Source organism: Suricata suricatta, chromosome 16, assembly GCF_006229205.1.
Source record: "Suricata suricatta isolate VVHF042 chromosome 16, meerkat_22Aug2017_6uvM2_HiC, whole genome shotgun sequence".
NCBI lineage: Eukaryota > Metazoa > Chordata > Mammalia > Carnivora > Herpestidae > Suricata > Suricata suricatta.
In genome coordinates this window covers 33,797,849-33,825,605 of record NC_043715.1, presented here as the reverse complement: position 1 = coordinate 33,825,605, position 27,757 = coordinate 33,797,849, and the positions used below count along the sequence as shown (strand labels likewise).

General features: G+C 41.8%; 1 protein-coding gene across 3 annotated transcripts in view; it reads left to right on the top strand.

Annotated features, from left to right (window-relative positions):
• LONP2 (lon peptidase 2, peroxisomal) overlaps positions 1 to 27,757 on the top strand; it is a 102,243-nt gene that overhangs the window by 61,627 nt on the left and 12,859 nt on the right. For all 3 annotated transcript variants that reach the window (XM_029924809.1, XM_029924808.1, XM_029924807.1), the window contains one exon: positions 19,744 to 19,886. In XM_029924809.1, coding sequence (XP_029780669.1) covers positions 19,744 to 19,886 — 143 coding nt within the window. The remainder of the gene's footprint in view (positions 1 to 19,743; positions 19,887 to 27,757) is intronic.

The window sequence follows — 27,757 nt, the reverse complement described above, 5'->3', positions numbered from 1 at the left end:
GAAAATTATTACAACAGTTAAAAAAATCCAAGCTGTCCAAATATCACAAGGGTAGATCTTTGTATTCTGGAAGACCTTTATATGTAATAATTTGTTTTTCTTACACATTTTCTTTGATAGGTATACAATTAAGATGTAACTTAAATTTTTTTTTTTTAATAATTGTGGAGGTGGTGACGGAGAAGAAAAGAAGGGTTCTATTACTAAATCAAATGTGGACATTTCCATTGGTACCCAGTTTGGAAGTTAAAATTTCTTGGCCCAAACTTGTACCAGTTCTCAGTTCATCATACCATGCTGCTTGCCAAAACTTGCTTTAACAAACATGACTTGAGCAGAAGGTAATTGGAATTTTCCTTCATAGTAAAGAGATTTGTTAGATGTTCTACCATTTCCATAGCTCTTCCTAGAAAAGAGTTTGATGAATGTGGTTGAAGAACTGTGATTTGAGAGACACATAGTGGAATAGATGTAAAAGTCTTCCCGGTGTTTCCTTCTGTTGCTAAGCACAGTACGTATTATCATCAGAAGAGTAGACTTTCATACAGTCACCCTGTTTCCAATATGATGCGTCCACCCCTGCCCCTACTACTGTGCCAGAACCTTCCTGGTTCGTTTTCTCCAGAGCGTAAACTTCCGTTTCTGTTGAACTAGAGAGGGTAGTAGTACCCTGGTTCTGTGGAGCAGGGGTAGGGAACTTGAGCTCTAGTTGTTTCTTATGCAGACTTTAACATTTTTATGTTTAGTACCATCCATTGCCCATCAGTATTTTCAGTGGTACCTCAAATTCCTGAGCTTGTGTAGGATGTTATGGGCAACTTCCCTTCCCTCACAGATGTTAAGACTTTGCTTTCTCTAGCCTAAATGTTTGTTACTTCCTGTCCACCTGCTGTTTTCCACACGACTGTCAGCATCTCTTATTAGCTGTTGTCTTTCATAATTCTTTTTGTTCTTAAGGGTTTATACTTTCATAATTTCTTAATTGTCATTTTAGTAGGACTTAGGAAATTTAAAGATAAACACATGTTCAGACCATTATTTAAAAAAATCTGAATTTTCTTTAAATTTTTTCTTAATGTTTATTTATTTCTGAGAGATACAGAGTGCAAGCAAGGGAGGGGCAGAGAGGGAAGGAAACACAGAATCTAAAGCAGGCTCCAGGCTCTGAGCGGTCAGCACAGAGCCAGACATGGGACTCAAACCCACGAACTGTGAGATCATGACCTGAGCTGAAGTCAAATGCTTAACCAACTGAGCCACTCAGGCGCCCCTCAAAAATCTGAATTTTTAAAAAGTGCCCTACATGAGTGATAGCCTATCAAGAATAGAATTACTTGTGTAGCTGACAGTGACGCTGGAGAGAGAACTGAGGTCTTTCCCCTTCTTCTCTTTCTAAATGTAAGGCTTGCATCCTCCTGAACTTCCTCCTTTTTATTCTGAGAACATTCCCTTTGTGCTGTGGCCTGAAGCACCTGAGCCTTTTTATCTTTTTGTTTAAGGCAGAGAGTGAAATGAGTTTTATCTAGTTAGCTTATTTTGGAAATTGTATTTATGATTGAGATAATGTGTTGGGGATTTATACAAATACATTGAGAGGGATTTGATGCCAAAGGAAGCTTACCATGGTCATGCAGTGCTTAACATTTATATGTATATCCATTAGCATATTTCTAACAGTGTCTGTGATCATACTAGCTATTTAAAGATAACCCTGAAGTATTCAAGTTCAAACAGCTTGTGAACTATATGAGAACATGCAGTTTTTCATGGCATTTATTTGGTTATTTTTTTCTTAATCCATGATTCACAGAACAAATCCTAAATGATAACACAACTAAGCAGATTTGTATAGTTAAGATACTACCTAGGTCATCTAGATAAATAAATAATTAGGATAAATACTTGCTTCTTGACAGTGGTTGTGGTTCTCATTAGAGGCCTCTGGACTCTACGCTAATGCTAGATACCCTTGAGTTTACTGTAAATGAATCTTCTCCAGATTTTAGTTGGAAAATTATAAGATTATCTTGAAATTAGTGTTTATCAATTCCACTTGATAAACAAAAGGAACACTTCTATAAAGGAGTTGATATTATGTGATTTATGCCACAAAGTTCAAATGGTACTAGCTTAATAGTTGAATGTTCCTCATTAAAAAATGAATTATTTAACCTTAGAGTATAAAATAGAACATTTGTTTTAGAAACTTCAAGGAATGCAGTGAGGGAGTTATTTTTAATGTTAAAAATATTGCTGGACTTGGAGTTACTGCCAGGAAGAAAAGTAATTTCAGGCCACAAGCTTCAAAACAGGCAGAAACCTCCAGTGTATCGAACATACTTTTTGGAGTAGAAACACTGTTCTGTGAACAGTTGTCTTTGTATTTGTGGGGTCTGAACTGGCAGTTAAACGGAACAAATAATAATGGAGGTTAAAAGCCTGGTGAGATTTATAGTTGATCAGCATTAGGGGAATATTTATGGTTTCGGTCACTTACCCGTAAAGTACGGGAATTATTTCATAAAAGCAGTACCGCCTGTGTTTTCAGCATGTTACTACAGTATTCTGAGTTGCACTTTTTCTTCTTGGGATATTAGTTGGGTTGGGAGATTTAAAAAAAATATGTGGCTAAAGTTTTACTTCTCCTTTTTGCCTGCCTTTAGCTATGGACACACATGTCTGATTTATTCAATTTTGCATACTTGGATGTTTCTCTGTAAAAAGTTAGGCAAATGTCCATTTGTTCTGGTACTTAGGTATCATATGTGTCTATTTAATATCTAGTAAGACTTTTCCTTCAGAAATGATCCTCAGGAAGTTGTGTTCTAATCAGTCCGTATGGTTTTTCAGAATATGAAGCATTCTGAATTATTTTTGAAAAATAATAGTATTTATTGGCGAAGCTACATTAAACCTCAAGAGTCTAGTTTCTTACGTTCATAGAAAGAATTGAAAAATTATCTAGAAGAAAAAGAATTAACACAGGTTTAATGGTTATTCATGAGGTATATAAGATGCCATTATAAATAAGCTTTTAAAATATCACTTAAAGGAATACTGTGTTTATATTATAGAGCTCACAGATAAACACTTCTAGAAAAAGTGAATTAAACCAGCTCACATGTGAGAAGCGAATGGGTGGGTACTTTGGGCCTGGGATGAAATTTCCAGTGGTGGCATCATACAAGGTTCAAGAATGCCTGTGTCCTAGATTGCCTTGATAGCCAGTTTAGGGTAAGTCCTCCACCTTTGTTCTTCACGATTGCCTGAGCTATTGTAGGTCCTTTACTATTTTTTTAAATGATTATTTATTTATTTATTTTGGGGGGAAAGTGTGCAATGGAAGGCCATAGAGAGGAGGGAGATAGAGAATCCCAAGCTGCCTCTGTGCTATCAGCAAAGCAGGGGAGGAGCAGAGAGAGGTTGACAGAATTCCCCAGCTGTCTCCACGCTGTTAGTGCAGAGCCCGAGAGCCTGATGCAGGGCTCAAACCCCACACACTGCAAGATCATGACCTGAACCAAAATCAAGATTCAGGTGCTCAACTGTCTGAACCATCCAGGTATCCCTGTAGGTTCTTTAGCCATATAAATTTTAGAATGAGCTTGTTAATTTCCACCAACAAATCAGTAAATAAATAAAACCTCCTGATGTTTTGATTCTAATTGCATTGATCTGTAAATCAGTTTGGGGAGAATTGATAATTTGATATTATCATGTCTCCTAATTTATGATGAGCTTGATTTCTTTTAAGTCTTAATAAATGTCTTACATGTTTTAATAGTTTTTGTGATAAGCTTTTGCCTATTCTTTCTTTAGATATATTCCTAGTTACTGGATCTTTGTGTATGTATATAATTGTAAATGGTGTTTTTAATTTTTTCTAATATTTTCCTGCTGCTACCATATGGGGATACTACATTGACCTCTCTCCAGCAAACTTGCCAAATTGATTGATTAATTCAAACTATAGATTCTTCTGGATTTTCTTTGTATTCCATCAGTCATCACAAATAGAAATGTCAGTTCTACTTCTTCCTTTGCCATTATTATACCTTTTATCCCATGTCTTCCCTAATGCACTGAGACCTTCAGGAAAATGTTGAATAGATATAGGAGTAATACCCAAAGTAGGCAGGAAAAAAAAAAAAAAACCTTTGAAGAAATTACCAGCCTATATAGCCTTTATTTTGTGCCATTTGGGCCACCACTCTTCACCTGATTGATGATGATTAAAATCTCATTTGTACAGGATTCTCAGTAGCTGTCTAGTTTGACTCCAGTTCGATTCATATCCCTTCACAACATTCCCCGATAAACACTGTGCCTCGCCTATTTGATTCTGTTAACAGATGCATCTTTATAAACTTGGTTCTCTATTTCCGAGTCCCCAGGAAAATAGAAGCTGTTCAGTTAGGAGGAAAAGCTAAGTGGTTGGGGGGTGTGAGTCATAAGCCGTAGGGTTTGATGTCAGTGAAAACATGCCTGTCTTCACGATATGTTCCCTGGGGGCCCTGCTGACCATAGAACGGATTCTGTGACAATTTCTGTAGTTTGGTCTGCATCTCAGTTTACTGGATAGTATTTTGACATGTATTGTTTCTTACATTTGCCTTGGGTACACAGTAAAATCGACCTAATACTAAGTGGAAGAAGGTAGACATAATATGCTTAATTTTTTTGGTATGTCCTTTCCAGACAACTTCACAGTTAAAAACGCTTCAAGATAAAATATTTGAATTTTACGGCACAAGTTCTCCTCATCTGTTAACTTTAGTTTTCCCGGCGCACCCACTGCTGACTGGGGGCGGACAGGTTCCCTGCCACCTTGGCACATCTGCTGAGTCCTGCCAGGAGCCAACAGGTCAGAGGCCGTGGGAAGAAACGTGTGTGGAGGGGTTTGGATGCCCGGGCCTTGTTTATTGTGCCTTCATCACTGTACATGCCACTCATTTTCTAGGCTAGCTCTTCTTCTGGCCTTTCTCAAGTCCATTTCCGGGAGGAATCCTCTTCTGTTGGGCCACCTTCAGTGTTCTTTGTGGTGGCTTCCTGCCATTGACTTCTCAGGCCCTGAGTATCCTTAATGATAGTTATTTTAAGTGTGGCTCCTTTGTAACCAAAACAGGAAGCTGTTCCTGCAAGAGAATCAAGTGTTTTGATTCTTTCAGCTGTTTTTTTTTCTTTTTTTAAATCAGTCTTCTCTAAATCTGAATCCTACCTGTTTTCTCGTCTCTTGTCTGCTGTCGTGAATACATTTCTTGTATCACTGGGGAATACTGTAACCTGGCGTAGTATGGTGGAGAAAACATTGTACTGTTTTTAGGAAGTGACCTCTGAGCTTTATGTAACTTGCTCCTAAATTCTTTTGTCTTTGACTTCTTGAAACAGTCTTGTACTTGTTGCAGGAACTGTCCTTATCATTTGGATTTTACATTAAGTTATCTAATGCTATATAACAAATTACCCCAAAATTTAGTAGATTAGAGCATTTAACAAACATTTATCATCTCATAGTATCTGTGGGTGAGGAACCCCGGAGCAGCTTAAATGTCACTTGAGGAGTTCTGGCTCAAGACCTCCCATGAGGTTAGAGTCAAGCTGTCAGCCAACTTGAAGGCTTAACTCAGGGAAGATGTGCTTCCAAGGTCACCTCCAGGGTGGTTAGCAGACTTGTTCCTTGCTGACTGTTGGCCAGGTCTTCGGTCTCTCACCATAGAGGCCTCTCACAACACGGCCTCTGGCTTTCCCTCATGAGAGCCACATGTGAGAGGGAACAACAGAGGAGTCTGGAACAGAAGCTCTAATTTGATATAATCATCACTTGGCCCACATTCTGTTGGTACGATGAGAGACGGCACCACACAGGCCTGTGACGCCTGGGAAGAGGGGACTGCTGGGGTCATCGTGAAGACTGGCCCTCACAGATTCTTTCTTCTCTTGAAGAAGGCTTTTATACATCTCATGTCTGCCAACACAGCCCCCGTCTCCGTGGGTTGAGATAGTTTGTTTAGAGTTCTAAAGAAAACCTGTGGTTTGATTGTAATAGAGAGGGGACATTTCTGTGCTGCGGAGACCGTTAAGAGGAGAGGTGTTACTCTACGAGGTGGGCCTTCGGGGGAAGAGCGCCTAATGAGACTCACAAACAGAGTGGCTCTTTAGCAACAGTTGAAATGCCTTTTTTTGTCAGCTCTTAATGTGGATGTTGTTGATGTTCTTGTTTGTTTTCTCTGAGGACATGAAAGCTTTATTAGCTGTTTTTAGTGACGCAAGGATACTTGAGTAGTTTGGAATTACTTGGTTCCAGTTACAGGTAAACGTCCTCAAACGTCTGAACCCGAATCCCATATCTTCCTTCCTGGCTAGTTTTAGAGAGAGTAGTTTGGGTGTGTGCCTCTAAACCTGACAACCACACACCAGATGCTTTGATTGTTTATCTTAGGTTGTTATAACACTGAGAAGGTGGATTTTTCATTTCTGAAATTCATTTCTGTGTCTGATGCTTAAGAGGTCTTTGAGCACCTTGTAACAAGTCGCGGCTTTAGTATTTATGGACACTGGATTTAAATTGGCCTACGTTTTTCTAATATTTAAGCTACACAACTTTGAATATTTCTGCTTATTCTTAACAGAATTTACCAATTTAAACAGCTATAGCAATTTAGCAGCCATCAAAATCTAAGAAACTTTTTTGTCAGAGAATTTTTCTAAGCCAGCACCGAAGTGTCTGTGTCATTGAATCATGGCACATGCCATGCGGTTGATCAAGACCCATGCATCATACTTGAGCTGATTTCTTATCTAACATCCAGGTCACATAGACAGGGCTTAGAAGTTTTAATTCAGTTTTGCAGTTTCAGTATGTAAAGTGTTTCTTCACCTTTTCTTGCTTATCTTTCCTTTGATTGTATTAGTGGCTCAGAACAAATAAAACTTTCTAATAGTCAAAGGAACTAAGGTTAACTGTGGAGGAAGATAGACTAAAGAGAGAGTTTTAGTCCCAAGGCACCTGGCTTGTTGGTTCTAAAGCTTTGGAGGTTTGTAGGGTTCTATTACAGCTAACTGGATTTTACAAACCAAGATTACCAAAAAAAGAAAAAAAAAAAAAGAAATCTAGAGAATACGTGTTTCTATGCTAAATACTTTGCATTTGTAGGGGTATTAGGCAGCATGCTGTGTCTAAACTTCTAAAATCAAGTGGTGTTTTAATGCTATAATGAAAATACCATGCTGGCATGTAGTGCCAGTGTCATGAAGATATACTAAATATTCTTTTGTGACATTCACACTAATTTATTCATTGTTCCCTCATCAATATGGGCCTGGTTTAAGAAAGATTTGTCTGCCTTTGTAGACTGGAAGGAAGTGACAATGAAGGAAAAACCCTACTTACGTATGATAGGAGACAAAATATTTGTTATTTAAACTCTATTTTGGGACAGGAAAATCAAATATTGTTAAAGAATTAAGCCATTGTTTCACTTAATGAATCATATAGGAAGATGTCATGGCCTTTTGTCATTGTCACATGTAATCAAAACCAGCCTTTTAAGTTACAAGATATTAAAACAATAGTATTTTTTTAATATTGCAAATGATCTCTTCATTTTAACTGATAATCCAAAAAAATCTCCCAAGACTATTTTTTTAATCTCTAATACAGAAAATGAGATTTATTCAGGCACAAAACCTGCTATGGAGACAATGGTCCGTGTTCCTTTGTCCGGTACAAAGTTAAGATCCTATGTTTTGGACCCTTATATAGTATTAACTCATTCAGTCAGTGAGTCAGCTAGCATTTACTGTATGCCAGGTTCTAGATTGGTTCCTGGGAAGCAGATGAAGGAAACTCCTCTAACAAATATATTTAGTCCATGGAGGAAATAGATATATAAAAAATAATTTTTAGATGTGAGATGTTTCAAGCATTATGCCAGCGTTTAAAGTGCTACTAGGGGGGCGCCTGGGTGGCTCAGTCGGTTAAACGTCTGACTTCAGCTCAGGTCATGATCTCGTGATTTGTGAGTTTGAGCCCCATGTTGGGCTCTGTGCTGACAGCTCAGAGCCTAGAGCCTGTTTCAGAATCTGTGACTCTCTCTCTCTCTTTCCCTCTCCCACTCACGCCATGTCTCTGTCTCTCAAAAATAAATAAATGTTTTTTAAAAAGTTTAAAAACAGTGCTGTGGGGCACTGAATTGATCATTGAATGCTTTGTTATAGATACTGTAGCTTTTTGAAATTGCTTTTAGTAAATTGTGATAAAATGGTCATTTGCTTACATCTCAGAATTAATTGGAATGGATAATTAGATGGGAAAATATATTTTCCAGATATTCTATTTTAATATTCTTTGTTTTCATGAACAGATAACTACTTCTAAAATTGTGAAATGGTTCACAATCATGATTTCCATATATATCTTAATACTTACTATGTAGAAATGTAAGTAGGTGAATTTGATAGTTTGATAATGTTAAGCGTGTATCATCATCCCCAAAATAATGAATTAAATACTGGCAGAAGGATGTAAAAGATTATGTTGCTAGCATAAGGGTTTTTCTGGGCATTCGAACTGTGGGTTTCTCCATTAGAGCTAGTTCCTTTAAAAGTAAAAACAACAACAGACTGGAAATATGCAGGCATAAATGCCTTGGCAGCCCGGGTCAGTAACTTGACTCTCAGTTGCATTTAGCACACTTCCTCTGGCTGGGAGCATGGTTTTCTGGAAAAGATTAACCTGAAACTGACAGCACAAATTATACAGTTGGAAATATTCAGGTTTTTCTGATTTGTTTTTAAGAGATTTTGTTTTCCCCTTTCTGCCTTCCCAAGAGAAAGCTCTCAGAAGCATTGTACCCACGGTCAGGTTAGCTATAAGGCACATGCTTGTACTGTCTTGTAAGAAATGACAAAGCCAGTCATAATCTCAGCATCTCATCTCACCTTTTAAAGCAGACTCAGTTAAAAAAAAAAAAAAGTAGTTTTTATAACTGCAACCACACATGGCTGTCTCCTCATGCCTAAATGCAGTTGGATCCATGTCTATACACCCTCACTAAGGGGTTGGCATGCAGACAGTACTCCCCTTCATTGGTCCATGGACGACCTGCCTGCCAGCCAGCTGCTCACACACGCAGCAGCACCCCGCCCGCACCCATCACACGGATAACAGTTCAAGTGAATTTCATTGTGCTCCTGCTTCAGAATTCAGGACCCCAGCATGATTTGATTCAGCTTTCAAGAAAACGGTTTAATCATTCAGTAATAATATTATTATGTAATTACTCTTCACTAATTAAGCATGTTTATGTTTACTTCACACAGTCAGCATTAAGAAAAATAATCTTTTGGCAAATCAAAGTACTCATTGTTTTGGTGATTTGTCATTTGTCCAGAGATTTTACAAAGATTTATTTCAACAGGCATAACTGAACAGCCATATTGTGTAAGGCTCTGTGACGCGTTGGTGTGGCAAGATCAGAGCTCATCTAGCTCATCTCCTTCTGCAGATAAGGAACCTAGGGCTCAGTTTCTTACACAAGGTTTTGCTCCGTAACTGTTGAGTTATGGTCTGGGTGCTGTTCACTCCTTCAGCCTAAAGGGTGTTCCAGAATAGTGGGAACTACGATGAGAAATGTGATACGGCATCTATTGTGGTGGTCTTGAACACAACTCTTAGGAGTTCGGAATTTGCTTAATTTGTGATGCAGGCCAGTAAAGATGTGGAAGTGTGGAAGTGATGTAATCAGAGCAATGATTTAGAAAGGTTCATTTGCTGGTAGTGAAGAAGACAGAGACAGGCATACCTTGGAGATACTGAGGGCTTGGGTCCAGACCACCACCATAAAAGTGAATAAGATGAATTTTTTGGTTTCCCAGGACCTATAAAAGTTATATATTTATGCTATCCTGTAGTCTGTTAAGTGTGAATTGTCTAAAAAAATAATATATATACCTTAATTTAAAAATATTTCCTTGCTAAAAATGCTACCCATCATCTGAGCTTTCAGTGAATCATAATCATAATTTTTGCTGGTGGAAGATCTTGCCTCAGTGATGATGGCTGCTGTTCAGGGTGGTGGCTGGTGAAGGTTTAGAGGAGCTGTGGCAATTTCTTAAAGTAAGACGGCAACGAGGTTTGCCACATCGACTGTTCCTGTCACAAATGATTGCTCTGTAGCATGCAGTGCTGTTTGGTAGCATTTCCCCATGGTAGAACTTCTTTCCAAGTTGGGAGTCCGTCCTCTCAAACCCTGCCACTGCTTTACTTCATGTAATATTCTGAATCCTCTGTTCTCATTGCAAGAATTTTCACTGTATCTTCACCAGGAGCAGATTCCATTCCAAAGAAACCACTTTCTTTGCTCATCATAAGAAGCAACTTCTCATCCATTCAAGTTTTGTCCTGAGATTGCAGCAGTTCAGGTCCATTTCCAGGCTTCACTTCTAATTCTAATTCTCTGACCCTTCCCACATCTGCAGATACTTCCTTCAGTGAAATCTTGAACCCCTCAAAGTCACCTGTGAGGATTGGAATCAACCTCTTCCAACCTCCTGTGCATGTTGATGTGTTGACCTCTGCCCATGAATCACAAATGTTCTTAATGCCATCCATAATGGATGGTGAGTCCTTTCCAGATTTTCAGTTTACTTTGCTCAGATCCATCAGAGGAATCACTATATATGACAGCTATAATCTCACAAAAATGTATTTCTTACATAAGAGGAATCACTATCTATGGCAGCTATAATCTCTCAAAAATGTATTTCTTAAATAAGACTTAAAGTCAAAATTACTCCTTGATCCATGAGCTGCAGAATGGATATTGTTTTAGCATACATGAGAACAACATTAATCTCCTGCGTCTTCCTCAGAGGTCTTGTGTGACCGGGTGCGTTGTCAGTGAGCAGCAGTATTTGGAGAGGAATCTTTTTTTTCTGAGGAGTGAATCTTTTTTTTAAGGTTTATTTTATTTTTGATACAGAGACAGAGCATGAGAGGGGGAGGGCAGAGAGAGAAGGAGACCCAGAACCAGAAGCAGGCTCCAGGCTCTGAGCTAGCTGTCACACAGAGCCTGACGTGGGGCTCAAACCCACAAACGTGAGATCTGACCTGAGCCGAAGTCGGAGGCTTAACTGACTGAGCCACCCAGGCGCCGCCTGAGGAGTGAATCTTAACAGGGGCCTTAAAATGTTCGGTAAATCATGTTGTAAATAGATGTGCTATCATCCAGGCTTTGTGGTTCTATTTGTAGAACACCGGCAGAGTAGATTTAGCCCAATTCTTAAGGGCCCTAGGATTTTTTGAATGGTAACTGAGCATTGACTTCAGCTTAAAGTTACCACTGCATTAACCCCTAACAAGAGAGTCATCTGTCCTTTGAAGCTCTAAAGGCATGAACTTTCCTCTCTAGCAGTGGAAGTCCTTGATGGCATCTTCCAATAGAAAGCTGTTTCATCTATGTTGAAAATCTATTTTTCCTGTAGCCACCTTCATTAATTATCTCAGCTAGATCTTCTGGATAACCTGGTACAGCTTTTCCATCAGCACTTGCTGCTTCTCCTTGTACTGTTATGTTACAGGGATGGCTTTTTTCCGTAAACTTCATGAACCAACTACTCCTAGCTTCAGACTTTTCTTCTGAAGCTTCCTCACCCCTCTCAGCCTGCACAGAATTAAAAAGACTTAGAGCCTTGGCTCTGGATTGGGCTTTGGCGTAAGAGAATGTGTACCTGGTTTGATCTTCTCTCCAGACCACTCAAACTTTGTCCATATCAGCAATAAGGCTATTTAACTTTATCGTTCATGTGTTCACTGGAGTAACACTTTAAACTTCCTTCAGGAACTGTTCCTTAGCATTTACAACTTGGCTGTTTGGCCAAGAGGCCACACTGTATAGTAATGATGAAAAAGTTTGAAATGCTGTGAGAATTGCTGAAATGTGGCACAGAGACAAAGTGAGCAAATGCTTTGGGAAAAATGGTGCTAACAGACTTGCTCTAGGTAGGGTTTACAGGCTAGTAAATGTCAGAGTCAAGATTCTGTCCTAGGCAGACTGGCTTGAAGGCTAAACTTAGTGGCTATACTGTTCTTCCATTATTCCTATATGTCCTGTGTCCCTTGTCCCTATAACAACTGTTCGGAGTGTAGGTACTAGTTCTCTCATCTCAGATGAGGAAATGGAAGCTTAAGATGATAAGGGAAATGAGTAATCCGAAGAGGAAAAAAGAAAGCAATTCTGTTGATAATAGCAAATGGAAATCAAAACTACAATGAGAAATCACCTCACACTTGTCAGAATGACTGAAATCAGAAACAACAGGTGTTGGCGGGGATGTGGATGCAGAAAAAGGAACCCTCTTGCACTGTTGGTGGGAGTGCAAGCTGGCACAGCGGAAAATAGTATGAAGATTCCTCAAAAAATTAAAAACAGAACTGCCCTACCATCTAGTAATTGCACTGAGTATTTACCCAGAAAATACAAGAACAGTAATTCATGCACCTCTGTGTTTATTGCATCATTATTTACAATAGCCAAACTATAGAAGCGGCCCAGGTGCCCATGACTGAAGATTGGATAAAGAAGGTACGGCATATACAAACAGTAGGTACATACAATGGAATATTTTTCAGCCAAAGGAAGAATGAGGTCTTGTGATTTACAAAAATGTGGGTAGAGCTAGTGAGTATAGTGCTAGATGAAAAAGTCAGCCAGAGATAAATACCATATGATTTCACTCATATGCGGAATTTAAGAAATAAAACAAGCAAAGGAAAAAAAGGCAAACTAAGAAACAGACTTTTAACTATAGAGAACAAACTGTTGGTTGTACCAGAGGGGAGGTGTGGACAGGGGTGGGAGAAATAGGGGATTGGTATTAAAGATTACACTTATCATAGTGAGAAAAAACAAAATGAAAAAACAAATTCCATTTACAATAGCATCTACTAGAATTGAATACTTAAGAACAAATCTCATCAAGGAGGTGAAAGATATCAAACATTGCTAGAAAGAAATTTTAAAAGGCCTAAGTAAATGAAAGTATAGATAGAAAGACTTACCATCGTTAAGACCTACAGTTACAATGCAGTTTACAGATTCAGTACAGTCTCTTTTGGAACTTAAAATCATTTTCAGAGAAATGGAAAAATCGATCTTCAAATTCATTAGGAATTGCAGCGGGCCCCAGCTACCCAAAGCAATCTTGGAAAAGATCAAAATGGAGGACTCTCACTCCTGACTTTGATTCTTCTATTAGCTATATTAATTAAGATGGTATGGTACTGGCATAAGGACAGACAGAATAGAATAGAGAGCACAGAAATAAAGGCTCACATATATGGTCAGTTGATTTTTATCAGGGATGCCAAGACCATTCAATAAGGAAAGGGAAGTCTTTTTAACAAATAGTGCTGGAAAAACAGTTGGGCCCTTACAAAACAAGTACATAAATACAAAATTAATATAAAATTAAAATAAATACAGAAATTAACTAAAATTTGATCAATGTCCTAAATTTAAGAGCTTAAGTTATAAAACTCTTAGATAAAACATTGGGTGAAATCTTCATGACATTAGATTTTACAATGATATTATGGATAGAACACTAAAAGACACTATCAAGAAAGTAAAAAAACAACCCACAGAATGGAAGAAAATATTTGCAAATCATGTATCTGATGAGGGATTGCTATCCAGAAATATATAAAGAATATACAACTTTAACCAACAAAAGCAACCCAATTCAAAAATGAACAAAGGACTTGAATAGACAGTTCAAAGAAGATAGGCAGATGGCCAATAAGCCCATGGAAAGATGCTCAACATCACTAGTCAGTAGATCAAATGAAAACCACAGTGAGATACTACTTCATGCCCATAAGAAGAAAATGGAAAATCAAAAGCGTTGGTAAAGCTGTGGAGAAATTAGAACCCTCATGCATTGTTGGAGGGAACATAAAATGATGTAGCTGCTGTGGAAAACCGTTCATCAGTCCCTCACAGCGTTAAACATGGAATCACCATATAGCCCAGAAATTCCACTTGTAGGTGTACACCCGAAAGGGTGTGGAACACAGGGACTCAGATAGCAGCGTTCACAGCAGCATTATTCACAATAGCCAAAAGATGCAAACAACTCAGTTGTCCATCAGCAGATGACTGGGTAAGCAAAATGTGGTAGATACATACTGTGGGGGAAAAGGGATGAAAATTTGATGCTGCAACACGAGTAGGCCTGTAAATCCTTGTGCTAAGTGAAATAAGCCAGACAGAGAAAGGCAAATATTCTTTGATTCCATGTATTGAGCTACCTAGGATAGGCACATTCATAGAGACAGAAAAGTAGAGTAGAAGGGAGGGAGAGTAGGGAGATGCTGTGTAGTGGCTCCAGAGTTTATATGGGGGTGATGAAGCGGTTTCGGGTATGCATGGTGATGACGCTTGTATCTGCGTTGCCAGCGTATTTAGTTCCACTGAGTTGTATACTTGCAGATGGTTAAAATCCAGATTATGTGCTACATGGTTTACCATAATAAAACATTTTTAAAACATTAAGGAAATTTCCCAAAGTCATAGAGCTTACAGGTGGAAAGAGCTGGACCACAAACCCAGGCTCTCTTGACTCCAAAACATCTTGGAGGGAAGGAAGGTGAGTTGTACATCTACTGTATATTTCTGAGGATCTACGCAAAGACAAGAGTACTGAATATGGGAAGTCTCATGATTTTGTACCTAAAGCAGTTTGGTGTATCTGCATATCTGTCTGAGACCCTAAGATCTTTTTAATCGAAATATATTAGCTACTCAAAATGGTTAAGAGTTGTCTGCTGGGAAGATCTCTCACTCTTAATAGCAAAATTGTCACTATCATACAAATATAAAATGACCATGCCTCAAAAGATTTTTATTAGCCTAGTAACAGTTGGTTTCGTGGAGATCCAGAAAGTGCACACATACATATGTAGGCAGCCAGGAATGATGAAATGTGCAAAACTAGCGTCTTGGAAAAGGGAGAGGATCCGCTGTACCTGTCCTGGACAAAGTTCACTTTCATTTCCATGGACGAGCATCATTTGCATTACTCTCCAGTTACTGTAGCAATCAGAATTGAAAAATAGCTTAAAAGCAGTAAGACACAGCCCAGTTGGAAGAATACACTGAACAGGATACACAGCAGTCTCTTTCCACCCATTTCCACGTCTTTCATAGGTTTTTTTGTTTTTGTTTTTGTTTTGTTTTGTTTTTACAAAACTCATAAAAGAGAATCCTTGTCTTTAACACCACTTAGGTTGATTATTTCCAGTTAGATAAAAACCAGCCTAATCCCTAGATCTCCCCACCCCGCTGTCTTGTTTTGTTAAGGAGCTCTTGAACTACAGGCAGTTTTTCTAGCCTGGACATCAGGGTTGGAACAAGAAAGGTGACCTTGGCCGGGAGCCAGGAATCCTGGTACTGTCTGTGATTTGCTGTGCACTTAAGGCAATTGGTTTAACTTCCCTGGGTCTCAGTTTTCTTGAGTATAAAATGGGAGCGGGGCCAGATCTCTGACTTTCTGCCTGGACTTTGAAATTTTATATATCATGGTTTTATCCTATGCTTCTTGAATTCCTGATTCTTCCTGAATTCTGCTAATCCTCGGAGTGGGACCCAAACATTCTCAGGAAACTATTTCCCATAGACCTTGTATTAATATGACAGAAACAGGTAGTATTCATTTCTTTGAAGAATTAACCCTGTGTTTTGGGTCCTGACGATTGCCGGCTGCAGTCAAGAGTATTATGGTGTACTCCATTTTTCCTTTCTCCAGCCCTACCCCCCAGCATTAAAAACCCACTCTTTGTGAAAATGAACACTTCTTCCATAATCAAGATGAAAAGGTTCCTAATATCACTGTGCCAGAAAATGTAGCTTTTGAACTCATGAGCTGGCACTTGAGATTGTAGTGCATGCTTGACATGAAGCAGAATACAGAGAATAAGTGATAACTAAAATGTTCTGTCTGCAATAAAGATGATTCTAAAAAACCTAGGGCTGTCTGTAATTTGCTCAATTTTCGTTTCCCCCACATTCCAGGGAATTGTTGTGTTCCTGGCCTCTGCTACTTTCCGCTGGTTAGCTCACCTGTCAAGACACACTATTTGCCACAAGATTTATTCAGAAAACAAGCTTTTTTTATTTTTAAACACAAAGCTACTGGCATTTCCAGAGGTGGTATAGCCCTTTCTTCTTCCTCCTGACCTCCCCTCTTACTGTCTTCGTCTCTCCTTCCTTCCCACAGTGATTCTTGGGCTTTGGGGCCTCCTCTCATTTAAGTCATGCTCCTCTGAGAGGGGGAAAAGTGGGTGGGAAGGAACACTTGATCGTGTCCCAGGGACAGCTGCTCAGGAAAGCCTAATCCTTTCTCATGAGGCATTTGTCGCTATAGAGGATCCTTTCCTAACAGCCAAGTGACATCAACCCCAGAGGCTGGCTCAGCCCCCACCACGCTCCTGCCCTGCCAGCAGCCATCACCACAGCACACGTCTGTTTGTTGTGCTGCGGGGGGCGCTGCTGAGCAGCGAGAGTGCCCTGCCGGTCCTGCCCCAGAGTGCGGCCCCTCGTCTGTGCCCTTCCTGCTGTGAAACTCCTTGGTTATTCCCTGACCTTCAGGCTGCGTCCCGAATGAGACGGTTAAAACAGGCTGATACCACGGATGAAAGAAGAGCGTGGCGACATCTCTGAGCAGAGTTCATCAACAAGAAGAACTTCAGTTCCTCCCACTTTTAGAACAGTTTTGTTTAAGTGAAGAGATAATTGAAGTAGAGTGAGGTTGAACTAGCCTATTTACTCCTTTTATTTTTCCACGCCCTTTCCTTCAACCTCTATTTTATAGCACTTTATTACTTTTAAGAATATGCCTAAAAATTATTTCTAAACAAAATTTTGGTAATGTAATAGTCATATATATTATAGCATAGAGAAGAATCTTGAGTTTTGATATCTTTTTCTTTTTTTCTTGCACATGTTAAATTTATGTGATTCTCAGCCATTCTGTGACTGTGTCAAAGTCCTATCTCTGGGGCCTTGGGTGGAATTAGGTTGCATTTTGTCTTCTGCTAACAAAAGTGACGAGAGTAAGACCTGCTTGTTTTAATGAGGAATTGAAGTGTGAATTCTCTGAGTTTTCAGGAGCTCCTGACGCTCCCTTTGCAGTACATGTAGATCCTAGTGGATGGTTCCTAAAATCGAGCGCTGGCCTGTCATTCCTGATTAGCCAGCACCGTCTTTTTGGTTTGAGCTTTAGTTCTCTCGGTTTGCATTCTAATGATGGAACATCTTGAAGCACAGATTAGTTCTGAGTTTACTGAATGTTTCCTAACACAGTTGCTGCTCCTAAAGCCCAAAGTAGATTGCCACCTTTTATCCTGTGAGGCCTAGTTGTGTTAGAAATGTCTCCCCACCGCCACTCCCTCTGTGCTCCACGCTGAGCTCACTACCCCACTTGGAAAGGGATTGGATGTCCTGAAGCATTGGTTACGTAATCGTGGATTGGCTTTCACCCACCCAGCATGACTTCCTCCTGTGATCGTGAACTCCAGGCTGGCAGCAGTAATTAGATCTCAGGAAAGCCCATCCAGCGGCACACCAGGAGAAAGGGCTGACGTTTCAGAGCCCTTCATTTTTAGGGCACAGCAGTAACTACACAGGTGGTGCTTTTCTTTCTGTGTGTTAATTTTAATTAAGCAGTGACACCTGCTTCCTGTGCTGCTTTGCCATCTGATGAAGCTCATCGGCCACTGGGGTGCCTCTCTGCCCTCGTTACTGATACTGCTCGGACAGGCGGCGACGGAGCAGCGAGCAGAAAACCTCCCATTTCCACAAGCTGCCCCGTGACCCAGTGATCGCTGCCGTTAGACAGGAAAGTGCTGCGAGAAGTCAGAAGGATCAGGGGAGACTTCCTAGAATCCAAACTTTGAAAGCTGAAATGACGTTATGAAGAAATGACTATAAGAGTAGAAATAACTCCAGACTTACATTTAAGGTAGAACACGTGCCCTGCACTTCTGAATTCTATAGAGATACATGGTGGAAGGTTTAATGCTGGGCCTCTGGTCTGACGGCCAGAAAGTGGCAGAAAAGCTGAGCTCTTGTCTATTTTCTGTCCTGAATCTCTCGTGATTCAGTCTTGAAGAGGCTCCCGGAAGGCCCTGCAGGAGAGCAGACGAAGGGAGCCATTCGCCGTGAAGGTCATAGCAAGGTGCTTCTATGTGGGGCTCATTTAGAAACATCCCCGCATGTCTCGTTATCACTGGAGTCCAAAATGAGGAATCACTTTTAGGAGGAAAGGAGTTGGTGAAAAACAGTTCTTTTAACTTCATGAGATATCAGAATGGAAGAGTCATAACAAAAATAAAATGGACAGTGGTGACTTTATAATGACTGTATGTTGTGTGTTACTACGTACAGCAATCACTTCCAGAAGGAAGGGTGTATGTAAAAAAGGTCATAAAAGAAAGATGCCTTTAAAACATTTCATGAGACACTGGGTGTTGTATGTAAGCAAATTCGACAAATTATATTTAAAAATTTTTTTAACTTTAAAAATTAAAAAATATTTCATGAGATAGTACAAGAACTGGAAGAGTTATGTATGGCAAAGCTAAAAGAAAAGCAACACTAGGATGAATAAAGTCAAATATTATGTACAGTTTGTTAATGTTTTCAAGAGAGAGAGTGTGTGTGCATGCCAGCCGGGAGGGGCAGAGGAGGCCCGGGGCCGGCGGGGGGTGTACAGAGAATCCAGAGCCGGCCCCACGGACAGCAGCAAGCCCAGTGCAGAGCTCAAACTCCAGAGCTGTGGCATCATGACCTGAGTTGAAGTTGGACACTTAACCGACTGAGCCCCCCAGGCATCCCTCATACATTTTTTAAACATCTATTCATTTTAGGTTTCTGGCAACAGGCTTAAGTAACATTTTTCTTCCCTCAAACTGGAATTACAGAGACCAGTAGAAAGGTGGTCTGGTAGGTCAGTTGGCTCTTGCTCCTTGTATGTCTAGGTCAAACCAAAATGAGTCTGTACTCTGACAAGTTGTTGGCAACCAGGGCTCTTAGGTAAAGAGAATAGTCCTTCATTATAGGGATTTCAGACCAAATACGAAGGTATTTTCTATCACTGTCACTGCCATTATGTTTGTTTTTATTGGAAAGTGATAATCTTGGAGTTGAGCTATCTGTTTACCAAAAGAAGCATTGCTTATACTGGGATCTGTCATTTCCAAGTTCATGTTGCCTGTCAGGAAGCATGGAACTTATGGAACTCCTCTGAAGAAGGAATTGAAACTTTGTGTTCCATTGATCTAACAAAAGTATACAAAGTAATCTATCACATTTGGCCCTTCAGGGTCTGTTCTCTGAAGTTGAACAGAGCCAGGCATTGTTCCTGGCCTAAGAATATCATAGTTTAAAAAAAAGACAGTCAAGGCTGTGCCCTCGTGGAGCTTACGTGGAGTGGGAGGGGTGGAGGACAAACAAGTTTGAATAAATGAACAAGACAGTGCATTATATCACCTTCAGGGGGCTCTTGAAAAACTGATTCTCTGCATGGGCTCTACAGATCAGAAGGTGAATTTTTGTGCCTGAATAAATACAGGAAGGTGACTGATCTGTTAAAGTCTGCTGTGCTTCTGTTTGATACATACTGCTAATGAATTTGCAAAGCTGCCAATCTCTGAGAATTTCTAAATACCCTTTTCTCTCTTAGGTTGCAAAGAACACATCTTAGAAGATGCAAAGTCTGAATCTGTCAGTGACACTACGGACTTAGGCCTACCACCCGAAATGCCGATTTTGATCGATTTCCATGCTCTGAAAGACATCCTTGGGCCCCCAATGTATGAAATGGAGGTGATCATTCTCATTTCCTTTGTTGATACCCACTAATTTACTCTGATGGTTGCTTCACAGATGGGGCGAGAGAGAGAACCAGGTGGTTTGGGAGGCTGACTTTCGTCTGGAGACTGGAAACTTTTTTTTTCTGTGGTGTTGAATTTTAGTGCTGTATGTAATGATAATCTTTGGCCATATCCTCTTCCGGAAACTCGATCTGATATCATTCTCTACCCTCTAGTTGCATTTTATGAAGCGTGTCTCTGACATCCTCCTTAGAAATTCTACATTCCTATTAATTACTAAGGATTTTTGTGTCTGTGCTATCAAAGGCTTGGGAGACAGAGGAGGCAAACAGCCTGGGACAAAATACCTGAAAACGTGAGCCCAGCACTGGTCTCAGACGGCCTGCCAGGGCAGCCCCAGATGGCGTCCTGCAAGTACCTGTCATTTCATTGTTGATACGTTTTTAAAGAGTTTCTTTTCCGTCCGAACCACGCAGCCCTGTTTCCATCTTTCTCCCTCACCGTCCCTCACGGCACAGTGTCCGGGCAAAAAGGCCCGAGCTGAGTTGAAGCAGCTGGACGGAGACATGCCGAGTCTGTGCCTGCTGAGGGATTTTGATACATTTCGTAGGATTCTTATGTGAGCTTTTATGGGTCAATTACTAGAAAAAAATTTGTATTTTACTATTGAACATAGTGTCTTTCTTCAGAAGTTTCACCTTCTCCTTTTGGTTTAAGGGGAAAAAAAGACTTTCAGAAGAATAAATCTGATAATCTCTCCATCTGATATTTAAAATCACTTACCAGTAGATAAGATTTTCCTCAAGTCTTACAACTGAGGAGAGTAAAAATAGGCTCAAACCCACCTTGTTTATCTGTTTAAACTGATTTGGTCATTAAAGCTAATGAGTTTCTCTATAAAACTCTGTTACAAGAAGAGAACTATGTACTCTCAACAGTGAAGCTGGTCTTGAACAATCAAATCAGAGGCAGATTGGGTATTTGAATTCTTCAGTTATCGTGGATTTAAATTTTGAAATGTAAGAAATGGAGCAAAACTTCCTTTGGAGGAGAAAGTGAGCGAAACCTGCTTTTCTGTTCTGAGAGAAAGCAGTTGCCTTGAACAGGCAGATGTAAACAGGCTCTGCCTCCTGCATTTCCAGTGGGCTTCTTTCTCTGAGCTTTCTGGAACAGTCCATTCCAGCAGCCCTGTGGGGTTTACACTAGAGCAACAGATAAAAGATTGATACAGGTCTCTGTTGCATATAACCTCCTCTCCCAGCCACTTCTGCTATTAGGTTTGGAAGCATCGTTGACTTTCTTGGAGCTTTGGCCAAAAAAAAAAAAAAAAAAAAAGAGCCAAAGAACAGAAATGAGAAGTGTCACAAACACTGTTCAACAGCTCTGAAGAAACTCATTTTATTTCCCCTTAGACATCTGAGCACTTTCACAGCATGAATCTGAAAGGTAGAGTCCAGTAGGCATTTTGCCTTTATAAACAGCATCTTAGAATGGTAGGCCTGGTATTTGGGGGTTTGGAACATTTTGTTCATCGTTTCCACACTTGAGAGACTTCATGCTGTAGCCTTGGGTTTCTGTCTGTCTCTAGTGGTCTGATGACCTTCAGCTCCAAACTTCTTAATCACCCTGCCTGAGCTTTTGCATCTCCAAGATTAAGACTTATGGAATATCTCCCTATTGTCCCGGAGGGCCATGACTGTGCTTTACACCGGGCAAGAAGCTTGAAAAGATCAAATGAGATTAAATTCACATAAGGTACAAATGGCAAAGTCAGTATTCAAACTCCGACCAGCTGCTGGCAAGTCCGGTATTCTTTCTGCTCGTCTCCAATACTGTGTCAGACCAAGCTAACCCTGCTCTTCTCTGCTAAAAGAGAATGGCGTGAAGTATGGCAGCTCCAAAAATAAAGAAGCCGTCTGCTCCACATCAGATTTTGTTTCTATTCTTACCAAATGTAGTGCTGTGTTTTGGAATGGGAGAGGTTGGGATGGGTTTCATGGCCACTTTTTGTGTGTATCTGTTAGGTAGCAAGCACCACAGAAGACCATTTAACAAGTAAGACATCTTTGAATCTCAGTCATGGCCTCTTTCTAAGAACAGATGAGGAAACAGGCTTAGAGCGTTTAAATAACTTGCCAGAAGACACCGCTTTTGCCAGAACTGAGATCTGGTGCAGGCCTGACTGACTTCAGAGGTGTGATCTGTCTGTCCCGTGAGAGAGAGGGAGCACCGGCCCCTGGGCAGGCCTGGCCGCCTTTGTCGCTCTTCTCCGTGCGTTCCTAGGCAAAAAGTCTGGAGAGGGAGTACGCTAGGAATGTCGAAGCACGTGTGGAGGTGATCCCACAGTGTGGTAAGGCACCTTTTTTGGTTTAAACGCCTACGTTCTCCATAAAGATAAACGTCTAGGGTCTGTCATTTCTCGTAGAGTTTCATTCATTCAGTAAATATGCGTTAAGGTGCTGGCACATACAGCAGTGAGCAGGCAGGATCCAGCCTCTCCCTCCGAGACGCTTGCTTCCGCGGCGAAACGAAGGGTTAGCACACAACGCCCAGCTGCGGTTGGTGCTGTGAGCAAGGCGCACAGGCGGGCCACTTCTCTCACCACGGAGACTCACTCACGGGCAGACTCAGCCTGCCGGTAGGTGACGGACCGGGAACAAAGGAGCTGGCCCTCAGGTGGGAGCCACAGGGTCTGTGTGTGGCGATGCCCTCTGCTGAGGCGGGAGAGGCGGGCGTGGAGGACAGGGCTAGCGCTCCCTGCGAACATGTGAAGTGTGAAGTGTGAGGCCTAGGAACGGAGATGTGTGGACATGCCAGCCTGTGGCACCGAAGAGAGGTCTAAGGTGGGGCATAAATTAAAGAGCTGTCGGAAAAGAGAGAATATTTAAAGTCCCAGAAATGGTGAGGTCACCAGAGGGAAAAGTATACCTAGAAAAAAGCCAGTTGCCTTGGGGCAGGCCCTAAAAATGCCAGCAGTTAGGGTCATGGAGAGGAAGACGAGGGGGAGTTGGAAACTCAGAAGGAACAGCCAGGTGCCAGGGAAACGGGCTTCATGCTGCCAGGAGAACAAAGGAGCCCGGCAAACAAGCCCTCAGCAAGGAGGGCCATGCAGATACGTTTGCTGTTTGTGTATCAGCTTTGAGGGGGGTCCGTGACCTCGAACGAGGCAGTCCGCAGGGTGTGGCAGGCATGGCAGATTTGGGGGGGTGTTGAACAAAGAGTGGGAGGTGACAGGAAAGCAAATTAGTGTGTGGGCAGCTGCTTTTCAGAAGTTTGGCTGTGAATGACTGCAGAGAAACAAGGTGGCTCGAAAGGCGTGTGAGGCCACAGGGAGAATGTTTCCAAACAGCCCTGTTTGCTGATTCCAGCGGTCCCGTAGAGAGAGGAGGCGGACGCTGATAGAGGGCCAGTGGGGACGGCGTCTGTGAGAAGGCGAGATGGGGGAGGAGGTGGTGTGTGTGTGACATGGGTCCCTTTGCGGGGGTAATGAGCAGAGGGGCAAGAACAGTGTGTCACTCACAAGAAAATGGTGACCGTGATGGAACACGGGTGGGTTTGTTGCGCAAGGAGAGAACCAAAGCTAGGACAGAGCAGATGCATGATGTTAAGGCAGCAGAAGCGATGGTCTTGAGAACAAGTGAACTAGGAGGAGAAGAAAACGATCAGGGGTGGAGGGTTACAATGCAGATTTCAGGGGTGGGGCGGTGTCTGTTGGTGATGAGGGACCAGAGGAGACTGGTTGAGTTAAGGTGAGGAAACCGTTGTTGGAACTGTGGAGGTGTTGGGAGGACACAGAATCCAGGCGCCAAAACAGCGTCCGCTGTCTGCTGAGGACACCATGGATGATAGCAGGTTGTGGATGGTAGTAGGACACGGAGGATGGCAGGACGTGGACGATGAGAAGACGGTGGTAGCAGGACGTGGACGGGTAGGATGCGGTGCGGTGAGAAAGGAGAATAGTGTTTGAAAGCAGAAGATGGGGAGAAGAGCATGAGTGTGGGGAAGCCTGCTGCGCAAACAGGGGTTAGGAGAAGGGAGGAGGAGGAAGGTCTGAGAGGAGCAGGGGGCCTGTCCCTTACCAGGTGACGAGCCCAGCCTGCCTGAATGAGGTCCGTTCATCTGACACGGTGGGTGATTGTATGTGTATGTTTGGGTGGATGTTAGAATCGGTGAGCTGATGTATACAGAACACCCACCACAGCCCTGGTGCACACAAAAAATGAACAGTGCTAGTTCCTGCAACCACCGCACTCCCTGAAACTAACAGGCCCATCCCCAGTCACCAAAAAAAATACATATACTTTAAAAAGAAGGTTATTTTTACTGGTTTTGTAGTCCGATTTTATACCTGCATTTAATAGTCTTATACAACCTGTTACAAGTCTTTCCTGTGATCAGAGAGAGTCTGCAAAAATATGTTATCACCAAAGATGTGGTTCATCTAGCAAATGAACAGTGAAGAAGAAAGTAAGATAGCACATTTTTATTAATCATTAACATCCCTTTAGAATTCCCTGCACAGGTTGGAAAATGAGTAATAGGAAAATAAATGTAGTGAAATTTCCTAAAGAAACAAGCTCAGTTAAATGCACTTTAAGGAAAGGAGAGGAGAGGAAAGATCTCCTACACCGGAAGAGAAGTGGGAGGGAGTGGGCACGGGTGCAGGTGTCGGCGCAGCCTCGGCGTCCTGCCGGCCGTGTGTGCTGACCGGGCGCAGGTTACTTAGAGTCCTTCGTCAGAAGTGCGGGCCGGGCCCCATCGAGGTTCAGAGGAGTTAGGAAGGGTCTGGGAATCAAACCACAGCTATGTAATCTTATTTGATCTGGTCAGTTAGGAGACTGGTGTTGATGATGGTCAGCTCAGTTGTAATTAATTGTACCGGTTATGTGAACACCCTGGTGGGTGGGGAATGAGAATCTTACAGTTTTCATTTGCCCTCAGTGAAAGCAGGAGAGCCCTCCGCACACTGGGTACATGCCCCATGCCCTTGCTGGCCGGTCTCGCAGTTGACCAAATATCTCTGGGGGTAACAGTATTAAACTCACAGATTGTAAAGGTCGTAACACAGAAGAATAGGTAAGATCTAGTCTTTTGAGGATAAATTTAATTTTCAAAATCAGAAAACCAGTCATCCATGCCTTAGGTATCTACATTCCGTCTATCTTGCTAGTCCTAAGATTGTGTTAGATATCTGAGTATTCCTAACTATTCATATTTTGTACAAAAGCCTCAGTATTGGCTTCCTCCAGCAGTGTGCAAAAAGTCCTCATCCAGAGGTCATTGCCCTTAAAAAAAGAATATATTAAAGAAGATCGACATGCAGATTTTTTAAAACATCTTGAATAGAATGCATCCAAGGGTGAATTCCAGAAGATTCCATCAGCTTACCTTTCAAACAGACAAAATCAGGTGCTAGAAGTAGGCAGAGTGTAAACACTAATGAAATGCCCAGAAGAATCGTGGTAGTAAATTACTTCTCCGTTCCATGACATTTAAACATGCTGTTGACTACGGAGCCAGCGCTGCACACTCAGCTTGGCCGGCGCCCACATGGATGGGTTATGCGAAGATTCTACTGATGGGGTCTGCAGTGCGGCATCAGGCCAGATGGGGGCCATTTAACAGCAGCTTTGAGAGCGGACAGTCATGGACCCCAGCCCCTCTCCAAAGCAAACGGGATCTGACCTTTTTAGTTCGCAATGAGAAAAATAAAATATTCATGAATTCCAGGCTTAGGATCTTAGTACAAAAACTTTAAAGAAGTAGGCAGCTGGGTCGCTGCCGCGGTGACAGCCCTGCAGGAGCAGAAGTGCTCTCTGTGGGCTGAGAGAAACCCGTGTGCAGTGTAAGCATCACTGCTCGACCAGCCTGCACGCAGACCGCCGCCGTCAGGGGGCTCGGGTGGTGCGTTCAGCGCCATACTGGGTTTGTCCCTGGAAAGGAGGCCTCTGGAATTACCAGTCCTGGGGCCTGCTGGCCTCTCTGTTATGATGGCTTCTTGGCCCTTTTCTGCCCAGCAAACTCTTACTCATATTTTAAGACTCTGCTCAGCCTCTTCTGTAACCTTGTCCCAGCTCCCCAGACAGGATCCCTGCCTCTTCAGGGCTCTGTAGAAGAAAGCGCTTGGTAGGTCCTCTGTTGTCCTCTCTCCGTGCTGGAGTACAATTGTGCCCTTCTCTAACATCCTCAAGTAGTCTGTCAGTTCCAAGAGGCATTGCCTCTGATATCCTGCCCCTGCAAGCTGTAATGGAGCCTCGCTCTGCATGTTCCGTAAAGCGCTGTGGAATGAATGTAAAACTCTTGATCCCTCTCATGAGCCTGCAGTATAAATAAGCTAATAAAACTGTGAGTGTGTATCTGGGCTTGGAGCAGTCACAAAGAGTTGTACATAGTTACTGTTTCAATCAGTTATCACTCTTTCTAGTTAAGGGGGGTGAACAGTGGGAAATTGGGCATGATTAGTACTCAGGTTGTCCTTAAACACGAGGTCCATTGAACTGGTAAGAATGTAACCGTTAACTCGGTTTTTCATTAAATGTTTTCAGTACTTCTTCAATCTGCACATTAGATGATTAATTTACAAGATTGACACAATTATTACAGAAGAAATTGATCGCTTTCATTGAGCAAGATGTAGTTAACAGATCAGGACATGGAAACACAAAAATATATGGGTGGGAAATTGAACGACAAAAGCGAACTTTTGACATCTAGTGGGGAAAGCATTTTCTGCTTCAAGCCGAGGCCGGTCTTGCCTAATGTAACTGATGATTCCACAGACCACTAGTGGAATTAGAAAGTAATAGAAAAGTAATGATAAACAGTTTCGAAAGTAATTGCGTCAAATCACTTTTTTCTTAATGTTTATTTTTGAAGGAGAGAGAGAGCGAGTGTGAATGGGAGAGAGGGAGACACAGAACCTGAAGCAGGCTCCAGGCTCTAAGTTGTGAGCACAGAGCCCAGTGTAGGATCCTAACTCACAAGCCCTGAGATTGTAATCTGAGCCTACGTTGGACGTTGGACGCTAAACCAACTGGGCCACCCAGACCCCTCCCCGCCCCCACCGTGTTGATTCACTTTTTAAGGAATGTTTGAAATACAAATTATTGAGGTGCCTGGATGGCTCAGTCAGTTGAGCATCTGACTTTGGCTTGGATCACCACCTCACAGAGCATGGGTTGGGGCCCCGCATTGGGATCTGGGCTGACAGCTTGGAACCTGGAGCCTGCCTCAGATTCTATGTCTCCTCCCCCTGCTCCTCCGCTGTTTGCTCACACTTTCACTTGCTCATTCTCTCTCTCAAAGATAAATAAACGTTAAAAAAAATTTTAATTAAAAAAAAAAAGAAAACAAATATTGTGTAAGAAGGGGTTAACAAGACCTTGTGTAACAAGATGCCTGAGCAGGAAAGAAGCACATGTCTTACCCTGTACTTTCACATTTACTTGCACTCCCATCATTTCTGAGGGAAAAATACATCGAAACTTGATGCTTGCTTGTTAGTTTCAGAACACATGCCCTCAAAAAGTATGATTCCAGGGGCACCTGGCTGGCTCAGTCGGTAGGGTGTGCAGCTTTTGGTATTGGGGTTGTGAGTTCAATCCCTACGTTGGATATAAAAAGTACTTAAAAATAGAATCTTAAAAAAAAAAGGTACAATTCCAAGTCTAAGAATTAAAGATTCTCTACCTCTTAGATAACTGCTATTAGCCTTTAATCACAGAGGTGCTGGGTTTGCTGGTAATCAAGCCCCTCGGTCTCCCACCTGTGTGTTATTAAATCACAGATTTGTCATTGTCCCATCTTCAGGCTAACATGGGAACCCTTACCATCAAGTCAGAAGAAGGTGCTTGTGGGCCTGCA